At 37.6% G+C, this 16,022-nt stretch overlaps 1 protein-coding gene across 1 annotated transcript in view; it reads right to left on the bottom strand.

Annotated features, from left to right (window-relative positions):
* The window catches only part of Dhc93AB (Dynein heavy chain at 93AB), a 1,274,973-nt gene that overhangs the window by 515,428 nt on the left and 743,523 nt on the right, over nt 1-16,022 (bottom strand). The window contains exon 35 of the mRNA XM_090403805.1: nt 7,672-7,977. Coding sequence (XP_090259931.1) covers nt 7,672-7,977 — 306 coding nt within the window. The remainder of the gene's footprint in view (nt 1-7,671; nt 7,978-16,022) is intronic.

Below are 16,022 nucleotides of genomic sequence, written 5' to 3'. Positions count from 1 at the left end.
TCTTTGTACAGTTAATTTATCCCCTTCAAATCCTGGGGACCAAATATGAGAACAATAATCAAAGTGTGGTCTGATCAGGGTCTTATACAATGGAATGATAACTGTTTTATTTCTGCAGGTCAGCATCTTTCTCATTATTGCAGCAATCCACTGTGCTACCTTCACTACCTTTGCAATATGTCCCCTAAATTTCAGGTTTCTATCAATCATGAACCCCAGATTTCTTGTCTACCTACTTCCTCCAGTATAACAACTCCCATAGAGTAGACAGTGTCACATCAATGTTTCCCAAACCTCAAGACCTTACATTTTGTTGCATTAAACTGAAACCCCCATTCATTTGCCCATCTATTTAGCTTATTCAAATCCTCTTGCAGGGCTGCTGCATCTGCACTATTACTAATAATCCTTCCGAGCTTCGCATCATCCACAAACAACTGAATATCCCCTTCCAATCCAAGGACAATGTCATTGATATAAAGGTTAAACAATATAGGTCCCAGTACTGAGCCCTGTGGAACTCCACTTGTAACTCTCTGCTTCCTTGAAACTGCCTCACCATACACAACTCTCTGATACCTATCAGACATCCGATCCTGAATCCAATTGACCAATCTGACATCCAGACCCACATGCTGCAACTTAAATATCAGCTTATCAAGTGGCATCCTGTCAAATGCCTTCGCTAAGTCTAAGAAAATGTCAATATATGCCTTTCCCTCATCTAATGTTCTTGTACCTTTACCATAAAAGGCTAGCATATTGCTAAAACAATAACGCCCCTTCACAAATCCATGTTGACTCTCACAGATAACAGTACCCTCATCTGCCCAATACTGTATACGGTCTCTCACTACTTTCTTCAAGATCTTATTAACTACTGATGACACACAAACTGGCCTATAATTAGACTTCTAGTCTGCTACCACCCTTATGCAATGGCACTATCTTATCATCCTTCAATTCCATGGGCACCTTTCCTGCAGCCAGCCTTTCATTGAAAAGCCAAGTCAAAGGAACTGTCAGTTCCCTAGCACATTCTCTCAAAACTCGTAGTGAAATATCATCCACTCCCACAGCTTTACTGCCATCCAGCGTACTCAGTATTTGAAACGCACTCATCTCCTGTACTTCTAAACCTCGAACCTGCCCTATCCCTCTAGCATTAAAACTGACTCCTCCAGAATGAAATACTCCAATAAAGTGTTCATTGAACAATTCCACTATGTACTCTGCATCAGTCACTCTATTCCCATTTTTATCCCACAATATCATTCTTCCACATTTCTCCTCCTACTGGCCACATATCTAAAAAATTCCCTAGGATTTTCTTTGGATCTTAGGGCCAATCTCCTTTCATATTCCAGTTTCGTCTTCCTTACCATATTAGTCACTCTTCTGGCCTGTGTCTTATACTCTTCATGCATCTTCTCCTCACCTGTCTCCTTATATCTCTTCCATAGCCTCTTTTTTGCATGCAATTCCTGTTTAATATTGTTTGTCATCCACTTTACTCCAAATTGTGGCCTCTTGTTCACTTGTGGTATACAACTTACCATTGCTGCTAACAAATATTCTTTCATAATTTCCGAAGCACTAATGATATATCGGCCTTTCAATTCCTCCCTCCATGAAACTTCCCCAAGTTGACATCTTAGACTATTATAATCACCTGCCTTATAATTCCACATGCGTTCCCGTCTCTTTGATACTCCTGTATGTCGATTCATTTTCCAAGTCAAAACCATATGGTCACTCTCTCCAACTGGTGGGAGAGTAGTCATCTCAGTTGTTATCAACTCTTCTGATCTTCTGATGCTATAACCAAATCCAAAACTCTTGAACCTCTTGTTCCCTCTATTACATGTTGCCTAAGACATTTGTCCCTCAAGAATTCTAGAAATTCCATTCCCTTATTGCTACATGCATCTTCCTCTCCCCAATTTATACTACTGTAGTTAAAATCTCCCATAACAAGCTCTTACATATTCAATTTCTTCTTCTGCAGTATTCTTTATTTTCTCTTTAACTTGTTCCCATTTCTTTTCTGGATCTTCAGTATAGACAAAACTTGTTTCCTCTAATTCTTTCTCCAATATATTTCCAAATTCCTTGGTATTTTTTAATTTCTCTAAGTTCCATTTTTTTTTCTTTTTATAGCTTCTTTTATTTTCTTTAGTTTCACATTTATTTCTATGAATAGTAGGTAGTAATATATTATAATAATAGTTATTATTACATGACTGTCTCCATGGATTCAGAAAGCTCAATGAGAAGACACACACTAACCTTCATACACAGGGAATCTATCAGAATTAAACTAATTCATAGACAGTACACTCCAAATAATTCTGGCAACCCATTCCACTCATTCACCATTGTACATCCCAAGTTCCAGAGGTAACCGTTAATTCTCTCTCTCTATTCATCATGTATTGAAAACATTTCTTTGTATCAATCTAGAACTCCTTTAATAACTTATAAGGTTCTATCAAGACCCCTCTTTTCTAACTATTAACTAATCTTTGCTACCCATACAGCTTCAACCTATTGTCACAGGGTTCCTTTATCAAAAATTTAGGATTAAATTCAAAAATTCTAAAAAATTTAGTGGTACAGGAGGAAAGAACAGGGTCCATCCCTGGAAGATGCAAAAGGAAGTCATGAGCAAGGGGGTGAGGATTGTTTCTTTGCATGGAGGGTGGTCGAACCATGAATGCATTGCCTGATAGAGTGGTGTGAGCATGAATCGTGAATGAGTTCAAGGAGTGGTATGATAGAATTTGTGTTTTCTAGGGTGAATCTCCCACAATGAATTTTGTGACTACATGAAGGTCTTGAATCGTAATAATAGTAGTGAAGATTTCAAGTAAGCAACTTTTATTTAAGATAATGTCAGTCACATTTCAGAATTCAAATGTTGTTTCTGGATTTTCATTTCATTGTCTCATAGTTCCTTTTGTATGTCTCCCATTAATGCTTGCATTTGTACTTTTTCATTTTGCCATGTGTATACTTTATGTATGCTTCCTGCCAGTCTTTTGTGTCCTGTCATATACTAGACATTGTAACCATGTAGGAAAGCCTACAAGTATAACACGATGAAATTTATGATTTATATGTGCCAGGTGCACATTTGCTAATGTGAATTCCATCCAAAAAAAAAAAAGTTGTAAAACCATTGTACATACTATTGGTAAATATAGAGTTATGTAATCCAGAAACCATGCTCTAAAGAACATAATGAGTTTTTTCCAAGTCATTTTGTAGTTTCCAATAATATGGATAACAGTCTTACTTCAGGGTAATGAAATTCATCTACAACTTCAAAACATTTGCAAATTTCCAACCTGCAGAGTGGAATTCAAAACCCATGAGCTCTTGCTTTGAGGTAAATTATTATCTACTCAAACAACCAGGTAAAAGATAAAAGATAAAAAGGCAAACAACACTAAAAATAAAAAAAAAAATAACAAAATTACTAATTGAAGATTTATTCATGACTGATAAAGAAAGATATCGGTATGAATTAAATGCTAAATGAAAAAATGAAAACTGGAAATCCATGGAGGTCCTTAAAATAATATTAATGTACGGAGTATTTAGACTTATATATACAGGGTGTTCGGGATAAATTTGACAGTTTCGTAAGGAAAAAGAAAATCTTCTTTGTATCTATTAAATTTAATGAATTGACAAAAAAACATTACAGGCAGAGTTAATTACAATACTATCAACAAGATTTACTCAAAATAACCACCATTAGCATCGATCACAGCTTCAATTCTGCTTCGGAACCTCGAACAAGCTGATGCTACAGTCTCCCTGGGAAGGGCCGCAAAAACTGTTTTAATTTTATCCATTAACTGGGCTTTTGTATTACTGGAAGTGCGATTGGTGTCTTTTTCAACTGCGCCCCATACAAAATAATCCATGGGGTTAAGGTCTGGGGAGTTTGGAGGCCAAACATTTGGACTGGTGAAGTCGTAGAAATTTTCAGACAACCATTTTTGACTTTTCCCAGAGGTGTGGCAAGGGGCCGAATCCTGCTGCCATACATACGGCCTACCATTGGCTACCCTTGTTATCCAGGGCTTGACTACAGTTAGCAACTCCACGAACAAAGCCCGAATTCCAATGCCAGGGTTCTTCAACACCTGTTCCTGCAGATTTGCGAGGAATTCTGCTGTACGAACGCAATCAGATCGTCTGCTAGGGATCTTTCTTCTTGCTACATCCTCGTAGTCACCATTGCAAGTCTCTAGTTCATGCCTGATTGTTTTTACTGTATTCAGGGAGCATTGGGCAGCAGTCGTAATATCGTTATTTTGATGGCGGGCACGAATCATCATGATACAAGTTATTCTCTTCCATGATTCAGGTGGGTTCCAGCTATCCATCCTTTCTGACATCTTGTATATGAATGAAGAAGGGTCCAAACTTTTAAATGAAGAGAAGTGTGTGTTAATACATGTAACTTACGGAAAAATATAATTAATTATAAATATGTCAAATTTATCCCGAACACCCTGTATATATATATATTGCCCCCATCTGCAAAAGATTATTTGCAAATTATAGTAAATTATTTAGTAAATTATAGCAAATTATTTGCAAACTATAGTATATTTCAGGGTTTACCAAACTGTGTTCTGTGGTAGGTGAATAAGTGTTCCGTGAGAAGATCCTGGAATTTGTCCTTTTAGTTTTCTAAGCATTTTTCAGAAATAAATATTTTATAGTGGAAATATTCTGATGAGAATAGTATTCATGAATATGTCAAAAAGTCAGACCTAGAACACCTAATAACATCTGTGTATCATTAATTTTCACACATCGAAACCCTTCAACATTTGGGAAAGGGAATACCGCTATTTATGACCGGTCATAAAAATTGCCTGCAAGCAGATTATAACAATGGGCAGCATATCCTCTGTTCTCAAAACTGAAGGAAATGACATCTGTGTAGTAAATGTCAGTGACCAAGTAACATATTTTTAAACATGGAAATATCCATGAATTATTGTTAATTTTCGCACATCGAAATCTTTCAACAATCGGGAAAGAGAATACCACTGTTTATGGCTGATCATAAAAATTACCTGGCAGCCCATTACAACAATGGGCAGAGTATGTATCCTCTGTTCTTAAAACTGAATGAAATAACATCCATGTTGCAAATGTTAGTAAATAATCAGCAAGGAAGTATAAAGAAAATTTTTCCACTGAAATTGAAGATCAAGGTAGTAAGTACCTTTCAACATTTGGGAAAGGGAATACTGCTGTTTATGACCAATTACAACAATGGGCAGTGTGTCCTCTGTTCTCAAAACTGAAAGAAATAACATTTGTTTTGCAATTGTTAGTGACCAATCAGCAAGGAAGTATAAAGAAAATTTTTCCACTAAAATTGAAGATCAAGGTAGTCTGTATCTGGTTTTCAAATCTAGTAATACTGAATACTTTCTTCGCAAGTTCGTATTGTAGGGTGAAAGTTTCGAAACCATAGTGCCATCATTTTTTAAAAGTAATCAGCACAAATTAATTTAATGATGTTTATGTTTAATTAATTAGTAATCATTAATTAATGCTCAATTATTAATTAATAATAAAATCAGCTAAATTAACAATTTGTTATTAATTAATACATTACAAAATAACCAAGGGGTTCCTCCCTTAAAAATTTCAGGATTTATGAAGTGTTCCGTTGTCGGAAAAGTTTGGGAAACCCTGGTATATTTTATACCATGGGAGGATAAGAGATTTTTTTTTCTCTTTTTATAAATTATATATACATTTTTTGTACCTTTCATTTATTTTTTATATATTCTATAAACCTTTCTTTAGAAACCAAATACGGAACTTTGTTCAACCAACTTCAGACCTCCAATAAGCGAGGAACTCAGACTGATTCCTTAGAGCTTAGACTGCTAAATCTTTAACCCCACTTACTGGTAATTCTGTATCATATATAAAAATTTCACTTATTTTAAATCTTTAATCAAAAATTTAGCTTTAAATAATAATGGTAAATTTTGATATCACCTCTCTTTTTCCTCTTTCTGATGCTTTAAATTTACTAAAAAATGTCCCCCACCCCCAATATCATTGATCTTTTTAGTTTTACTATTCAATCTGGCTAATTAACTTGGAAAAAAATACTATTTATAAACTAACTGAGGGCACAGTTATTGGCTCTCTCCTGTCTTCTCTCTCTTCCACAAATTATTATATAGAGCATTTTAATTTAAAAAGCATACTCTTGTTAATGCTATTCTCAAACCTATCTGGCTAAGATACATTGATGATGTGTTCTCTATTTATACATTTGGTTCACACACATTAAACTTTTTCCTTCTCCATCTCAATAGACAGCACCCCAGAATCCAGTTCACTATATAAAGTAAAATAATAATAATAGCCAGCTTTTTCTAGGTGCTCTAATCCCAGCACGATTTCTTTCTCAGTTTATAGAAAACCCATGGACAGAAGTAGATACATACAAAAACTTTCCCATCATCCCAGCCCCACTCCCTCGACAATATGATGTTATCAAGAGCCTTTTCTAAATAGAGCTTCCAATATCTGTCCTATCCAGGCTGAACTCTCCTTTATTCACCAGGCCTTCTAGTTCAATGGTTACAATGCCAAAAACAAAAATCAACAAATTAATTGTTACTTCCATCTCCTCACACCCCTTTCACATATATTTGTTCCTTATATCATTCAAACCTCATCAGAAGCTGACTGACCTCATCTGATCTCCCACAAGGATCCTTTACCATCTCTCATTATCTCTCTCTCTGTTCAATGTGTTTACAAAGTGCCTTGTTCTTGCAATGCCATATTATGGTCAAACTAAGAGATCTGCTAACATTTGCCTAGAAGAACATAAGAAATATATCTGTTGCCATAAGTATGGTTAGTTAGGTCTAGTTGCCCATGTCTTGGATACTTTGCATAAATAGAAGAAAACTACTATGCTTTACCACAACAAATTTAAAAGACTTTTTTTAGAATGAGTACTAGATTGGGAAAAAAAGTTTAGTAAATATGGTTGTATTAAACTTCTCAAGATTTGGGAAACTTTACTCTTAGGCCTTCCACTTAGCAGCTAAGACTAGCCAGCAGCACCCATAGAATGGGCCTCTAAAAGAACTTTACGTTTTTAGTCTAATTTTTCCACTTATTGTTTTGTGCATTTGTGTGTGAGTTTGCAATTGTAATATTGTTTCTCTGACAACGTCTCAGTCAATGATCCTATATTTCATTTCTGAAATGAAATATAGGATTGCTTAAACTAGTGTTTAATTATTTATATGTGAGGTATTCATTCCATTAAACCTCACAATGAATATTAATATATATATATATATTAATATTCGTTATGAGGTATATATATATACATATATATATATATAAAGAAAAAAGAAAAAGTAATCACTGAATTTTAAACTTAAATAAAAACTTTTCCAGTGAAATGAAAAAACTTAAACTCAAGTTCATAAATGCAAATGCATTTCATGTTACTAATACAATACTCTAAAAAATTCTAGATTGTATTTCATTTTCCTTAAAAGCAAACCATAAATTTTTTAAACAACATTGATCATGTTTTTAGCATAAAAAGACATAAATTATATTACTGGTTTGAGAACTTTCTACACTTACCTTTGACATATTAAGGTCATCCAAAAAATATATGAGATGCTTATTTCCAGGGGGGCCATAGGTTTTACCAGCTTTTTTTTCTAGTACTTTTTCCAGTGCCTTTTGTAGGGTGCTTGATGATGTATAGTGATTAAAATTAATTTCTGTAATCATGAAACTTTCTCCCATACTTCTCAATTTTTCTTTCATCATTAGAGTTTTTCCACAACCAGAATTTCCTACAAGAAGTACAGGTCGATGCTTTTCCAGAAGAAGATCCAAAAAATAACGCAGACAAGATGTTTCTGCTGTATATACCATTCTATTCTATAAAACAGTCATATCTCTGTTAATGATTTAGGAGTAATGAAAATATTATAACAAGAACATGATCATTGATTTTATTATTAACAAAAAATAATAACTGTTGATATGAAACTGTTATTATAAAGCAACCATTAATTACAAGTAAGATGTATTAAGAATAGTCCTAACCTGAAATTCCAAATAAAGAAAAATATTTTCATGGGATTATTATTATTCAGGACCCCATGGAGTCAAAAGACTCATCGTGGGAGGTCCCTTCTAAGAAAAAAAGTCTATCAAGATTCATCGAGGGAGGTCCCTCCTAGGAAACACAAAGTCTATCTACCACTCCTTAAACACATTTACCGTTCTCACTCTCACCACTCTATCAGGCAATGCATTCCATGGCTCAACCACTCTCCATGCAAAGAAACCACTCCTCACCTTCTTTCTCACAGTTTCCTTTTGCAACTTCCAGGGATGGCCCCTTCCAGGGATTGACTCCTTCCTGCTGTTCAGCAAAGTGAAAGAACTCCCCAGTGTCAACCCTGTAACCACCACTCAACAGTTTAAAAGTCTCAATCATATCAGATCTCCTTCTATCCACCAAACTCTGCAGTCCACACTCCCAAAGCCGATCCTCATAACTAACATTGTGCAATCCTGACACCATCTTTGTTATCCGCATTTGTACCCTTTCCACAGTTAATTTATCCCCTTCAAATCCTGGGGACCAGATCTGAGAACAATAGCCTAAGTGTGGTCTGATCAGAGTCATATACAACAGAATGATAACCATTTTATCACTGTAAGTCAGTGTCCTTCTCATTATTGCAGTAATCCTCTGCGTTACTTTCACTATCTTTGCAATATGTCCCCTAAATTTCAGGTTTCTATCAATCATCAAACCCAGATCACTTGTCTCTCCTACTTCCTCCAGTTTAACTCCTCCAATAGAGTATGCAGCGTCCCATTGATGTGTCCCAAACCTGAAGACCTTACATTTTGCTGCATTAAACTGAAACCCCCATTCATTTGCCCATCTATTTAGCTTATTCAAATTCTCTTGCAGGGCTACCACATCTTCAATATTACTAATAACCCTTCCCAGCTTTGCATCATCCGCAAACAACTGAATATCCTCTTGCAATCCATGGACAATGTCATTGATATAAAGGTTAAGAAATATTGGTCCCAGTACTGAGTCCTGTGAAACCCCACCTGTAACCTTCTGCCTCTTGCTCCACATGCACAACTCACTGATACCTATCGGACAGCCAATCCTGAATCCAGTTGACCAATCTGATATCCAGACCCATGTGCTGCAACATGAATATCAGCTTATCATGTGCCACCCTGTCAAATGCCTTTGCTAAATCTAGGAAAATGGCAGAATATGCCTTTCCCTCATCTGATGCTCTTGTAACTTTATCATAAAAGGCTAGCATATTGCATACACAAGAGCACCTCTTCACAAATCCATGTTGACTCTCAGAGATAACATTACTCTCATCTGCCCAATACTGCATACGGTCCTAACTAATTTCTTCAAGATCTTAACAACTACTGATGACACACAAACTGGCCTATAATTAGACACTTCTAGTCTGTTACCACCCTTATGCAATGGCACTATCTTACCATCCTTCCATTCCATGGGCACCTTTCCTGCAGCCAGACTTTCATTGAAAAGCCGGGTCATGTCGGTTCCCTAGCACATTCTCTCAAAACTCGTGGTGAAATACCATCCAGTCCCACAGCTTTACTGACATCCAGAGCACTCAGTATTTAGAACGCACTCTCCTCCTGAACCTCTAAACCTGGAACCTGCCCTAATACAGCTTACCATTGCTGCTAACAAATATTCCTATCATCCTGGAGGAGTCTCTAAATTGACTCCTCCAGGATGAAATACACCAATAAAGCGTTCATTGAACAATTCCACTATGTCCTCTGCATCAGTCACTCTATTCCCATTTTTATCCCACAATGTCAATCTTCCACAGTCATTTCTACTCCTACTGGCCAAATAGCTAAAAATTCTTCCAAATCCAAGGATTTTCCTTGGATCTAAGGGCCAATCTTTTCTCATATTCCAGTTTTGCCTTCCTTACCATACTAGTCACGTTCCTGGCCTGTGTCTTATATTCTTCATGCATCTTCTCTTCACCTGTCTCCTTATATCTCTTTCATAGTCTCTTTTTCGCATGCAGTTCCTGTTTAAAATTGTTTGTCATCCATTTTACACCAAATTGTGTCCTCTTCTTCACTAACGGAATACAGCTTACCATTGCTGCTAACAAATATTCCTTCACAATTTCCCAAGCATTAATGATATTCTGGCCTTCCAATTCCTCCTTCCATGAAAAGTTGACGTCTAAGACTATTATAATCACCTACCTTATAATTCCACATACTTTCCCGTCTCTTTGATACTCCTGCATGTCTATTCATTTTCCAAGTCAAAACCATATGGTCATTCTCTCCAACTGGTGGGAGAGATGTCATCTCAGTTATTATCGACTTTTCTGATGCTATAACCAAATCCAAAACTCTTGAACCTCTTGTTCCCTCTGTTACATGTTGCCTAAGACATTTGTCCCTCAAGAATTCTAGAAATTCCATTCCCTTATTGCTATATGCATCTTCCTTTCCCCAATCTATATTGCTGTAGTTAAAATCTCCCATAACAATCGTTCTTCTTGCACTTGCCACGCTCAACTGTCTCAACATCTCCTGGTCCCCACCCTCTGTGCTCCTTGGTCTTGTAGCAACACCCCACTAAATACCCTGTCTTGCCAACCTCCACCTCACACCATATGCTTTCAATATCATTAGTGTCACAGCCTTCCAAAGCCTCCACTCTTAGAGGACATAGGTCATCATTTATCATAAGCAGTACTCCACTACCATGCTTTCCCTTCCTATCCTGCCAAAAAATGCTGTACCCAGCAACTTCTATTCCTGTTATTATATCCTCTTCTGTCAACCACATCTATTTGATCCCGATAATCTTTGGCCAGGCTGATGCTATCAGTGCCACCAATTCCTCTCCCTTATTCCGATTACGTCTGGCATTAGTATAAATAAAAATACCATTGTTTCTATACCCAGCATTATACCCTCTAGACTCCACTGGGCTCAGAATTACCTGATGTCATCCCCCTTCTCCCAAGTACCCATTCCCACAAGAGGCCACACCTGCTACCATCCACACTGGGAAACACTGACTCGTTCAGAACAGCAATCTCTCCAGATGCATACGCCCTTCCTCATTCAATTACTTGTATTAATACACAAGTTAAAGCGCAATGGCTCTAAAACAGACTCCTCATGCACACTACTAGTAATTTTCTTTTTCCTGGATATCGCTCCCCCATACAGAACTTGATACCTATCAGATAGCCAGTCTCCAACCCAATACACCGATCTAATATCCAAACCCAACCACTCTAGATTGATTATAACTTATCATGCAGTAATCTATCAAAAGCTTTTGTGAAATCTAGGTATATTACTGTGAATCCTTCTCCTATGTCCATGGAAGCAGTCATCTTATTGTAATAAGTTAGTAGATTACTAAAACATGACCTCGCGTTAGCAAATCCATGCTGTCCATCAAAGATAATACCATTGTTGTCAACCCAATTCTGGATCCTAGTTCTCACAAGCTTCTCCAACAACTTAACTACAACACCTGACACAGAGATAGGCCTATAGTTTGATGCTTGAGTTCTATCACCTTCTTTATGTGGCACAATCTTGCCCTCCTTCCACTCCTTAGGAACTTGACCCAGTGCAAGACTCATATTAAAAATATGTCAAGGCCAGCGTCAACTCCCTGGCACATTCCTTTAGAATAAACAGTGATATAATATCAATTTCCACAACCTTATTTACAACTAGTTTGCTCAACTCCCCCATACAACTCTTGTTCACTTACAGTCAGTCTCTCCTCCCCTTCATCAACTGCTCCCAATCTCTCCATGAAGTCACATTCACAAGATTGAAAGACCTTTATGAACTGCTCATTAAGTATCTCCACCACACCTTCAGCAACAGCTCTCTTTATACCATTTTCTCTAATCAATGTCATCCTTCCAAATTCATTCTTTGATTTGCTAGCTACATATTGAAAGAACTCCTTAGGATTCTTTTTGGCTTCATTTGCTAATTGCTGTTCATACCTCTCTTTAGCTGCCCTCACCTGCATTCCCTGGTGTTTGTAGTCCTCATGGAATTATTTATTTCCACTTCTCTTATGCTGCTCCATAATGCCTTTTTCTCTGTATCACAATCACATGCTTAATCGCTCAAATCATTCATTTCACACCTACTTATCTTCTCACCCTTGGAACACATTTAGACATTGCATCTACTAGATAGTTTTTGAAAATCCCCCAAGCTGCATTGATCTCCTTTTCAACCAACTCCTCATTCCATACTATACATGCAAGCTGTATCCTGAGCTCTTCATAATCACCCCCCCCCCCCTTTTAGTTCCACATGTACCCTTTTCTTACAGAGCTCCTCACACTGCCGGCAAGCACCGAGGTAATCACCTCATGGTCACTCTCACCAATTGGTAGGTGATTTGACACCTCATTTATAATTACATCCTCTGATGAGATGACCAAATCCAAGACCTTCGATCCTCGTGTATCCTCTGTTACATACTGTCGGAGGTAGTTATCCCTCAAAAACTCAAGAAAATCGTTTTCTTTATTCCAGAATCATTCCATTTATATTGCCATGATTAAAATCGCCCATAATGATCAATCTTTTCTTATTTTCTTGTATAATTTGATTATACATTTCATAGTCACTACCATCCACATTCCCTGGTCTATAACAACATCCAACCAAGTATTTCATTCCATTCACCTCTATCTCACACCATACTGCCTCAAAACCACTGGCACTATTTTCCTCTTGCATCTCTTATTTTGTATGGACATAACTCTTTCTCTATGATCAATAGCACTCCCCCCCCTCCCTTTTTACCCCTTCTATCCTCACGAAACACATCATACCCTTCCATTTCTATTCCTGTCAGGATGTTGTTCTCATCTAACCATGTCTCACTTATTCCAACAATTTTTGGGTGAACAGACTCAATTAGTGCAACCATTTAATCTGCCTTGTTTCTTACACTTCTAGCATTTGTATACAAAGACAGCAGCTCATTCCTGGATCTACAGCTAGTCCCACTGATACCACTCATTTGATGTGATCTCTACATGCTCAAATGGGGACATTTCCCTTTCTGCTTATTCATTTTAGAACCCTCTTCAATTCAAACTGTTTCCTTTTGATCCCAGGTCTTCCGATTCCTTTCCTGTCTACACATGCTCTAACATCCTCTTGGAGCATCCACCTTTCTCATGCTGTGTACCCATTATATCTGTTGTTTTTTTTTTTAAAAAGAAATTAAGATGTAACATAACTAGTTGTTTGTACCACATAAATTTTATAGAATCAATTTTTCAACAAGTATTATTATTACATATAGGAAGACTTAGGTGTCACTGATGATTCATAATAATGTTTTATAGTATAAATAACACCAAAAGAGGAAAAATATATATTTATGAAACTCACTAATATAAAACTCACTATATGATCATCGGGGCACAATTATTATTATTATTATTATTATTGTTCCGGGAAACTCCAAGGAGTCGACAGACTCATCGAGGGAAGCCCTAACATCATGTCAAGAACAACTATTCAACCTTAAACTCATTCACGGTCGTAGCACCCACAACAGACTCTGGAAGCTTATTCCACTCATTTACCACTCTCCAAGTAAAGAACCTATATCTAACACCCTTGTCAACCACGCTCTTGCCCAGCTTCCATGCATGGCCCCTAGTCCTCCCACCAGTAGTCATATTTTCAAAAATATCTTCTGGATCAATCTTATAAAAACCCTTCAGTAATTTGAATGTCTCAATCATATCACCCCTCCTTCGCCTATTGTCCAATTTCTGCAACCCACAAATCTTCAACCTATTCTCATAAGGTTCATTCCACAGACCTGCTATCATCTTGGTCACTCGTCTCTGGACCCTCTCCACTTCCTCCCCATCACGAAGAAACCCTGGTGCCAATAGCTGGGCACAGAAGTCCAGATGGGGTCTTATCAAGGCTCGATACAGAGGAACAACAACTTGTTCGGCTCTGCATGTTAAGGTATTTTTCAGAAGCCAAGTGATTTGGTGAGCTGTTTTAGTTACTTTTGCAATGTGCCCCCTAAACTTCAACTCCCTATCCACCAACACTCCCAAATCCATGGCCTCATCAATCTCCTGGAGTATGGTTCCACCAATGCGATATACTGCTGCTATTCTTTTCACCCCAAAGTGCATAACCTTACACTTTGCCACATTAAATTGACATCCACTTTTCCTAGCCCAGTCCTCCAAACTATCCAAATCATCCTGTAAAATTTTGACATCCTGTGCACTCACAATTGCTCTACCCAACTTTGCATCATCAGCAAACAAGTGAACACTTCCTCTCAGATCCTTTCCAATATCATTGATGAACAAATTGAAAAGCAGTGGTCCAAGAACAGAGCCCTGTGGCACTCCACTAGTCACAAGACGTCTTTTAGACTCCACTCCTGAATAAACCACTCTTTGATATCTCTCCTTCAACCACCCTCTTATCCATCTCACCAACCCTATATCTATACCCATCTGCTCCAGTTTACTGATTAGGGTTCCATGTAGTATCCTATCAAAGGCCTTGGCAAGGTCCAGTAGTATCGCTGTAAACCCATTACCCCTATCCAGTTCAACCGTCACTGTGTTATAAAACGTGAGCAAGTTACTGAGGCATGATCTACCCTTCACAAAACCATGTTGTCCCCCATACAATATCCCATTTTTATCTATAAAATCCTGTATTCTTTTCTTGACTAATTTCTCTAAGACCTTGACAATGATTCCTGATATGCTAATCGGTCGGTAATTTACAACAGCAGTCTTGGAACCTCCTTTATGCAGTGGAACTATTTTCCCCTCTTTCCACCCGCTCGGGACTAACCCAGACCCGAGACTCAAATTAAACAAAATGGTCAAGGGTACTGACAATTCTTTAGCTGCTTCTCGTACAACACGAGCTGGTATACCATCCAATCCCACAGATGTATTGACATTGAGTTATGAAATAGACTACTCACCTCCACTTCATTAACCACAATTCCCGTATAATCTACTGGTTTATTCATTTCTGCAATGTCACCACCTGGATGATATACTTTTGCAAAGTGCTCACTCAGTAACTCAACTATCTCAACTGATTCAGTTACCTCCCTACCATCGGCATTCTTTAAAATCAATCTGCCATGTACATTTTTCCTTTTACTTGCTACATATCTAAAAAACTGTTTAGGATTCTCTTTAGCCTACATGGCCAATGTTCTTTCGTAATCCTTTTTTGCTTTTCTTACCACACTTGTCACCCTTCTGGCCTGCGCTTTATACCGTTCATGTGCCTGCCGGTCACCCTTCTCCTTAAATTCCCTCCATAGTTGTTTCTTTTTTTGCAACTCAAGCTTAATGGTGTTATTCATCCATTTAACCCCTACTTGATTTATTATTCGGACTCTAGGTATACAGTCAGCCATTGCTTCATGCAAGCACTTCTTAACTACCTCCCATGCACTATCAACTTCTAGTCCTTGCAGTTGTACATGCCATGGCACTGAGCCAATGAAACTAATAAGCTTGTCATACTTTCCAGCCCAATAATTCCACATGTACCCTGTCTTAATTGAAAATTCTACACCTTTAGCCACCTCCCAAGTTAAGACCCTATGATCACTCTCACCGACTGGTGGCAATGTGGTCATATTTGTTACAGCCAAATCCTCAGATGTAATTACTAGGTCAAGCACTCCCTGACCCCTAGTATTTTCCATTACATGCTGTCGCAGATAGTTATCCCTTAATAACCGCATAAAATCCAGTTCCTTCCTCCTGTGTGTCCTCTCCTCACTCCAATCAATGCGACCATAGTTGAAAATTATAACTATGATAAGCACACAGCACTAAAGT

Source organism: Typopeltis vanoorti, chromosome 1 (assembly GCF_054136105.1).
Source record: "Typopeltis vanoorti isolate ZY-2024b chromosome 1, IOZ_Tvanoo_1.0, whole genome shotgun sequence".
NCBI lineage: Eukaryota > Metazoa > Arthropoda > Arachnida > Uropygi > Thelyphonidae > Typopeltis > Typopeltis vanoorti.
Note: the sequence above shows the minus strand (reverse complement) of the source record. Positions and strands in the feature narration are given on the sequence as shown.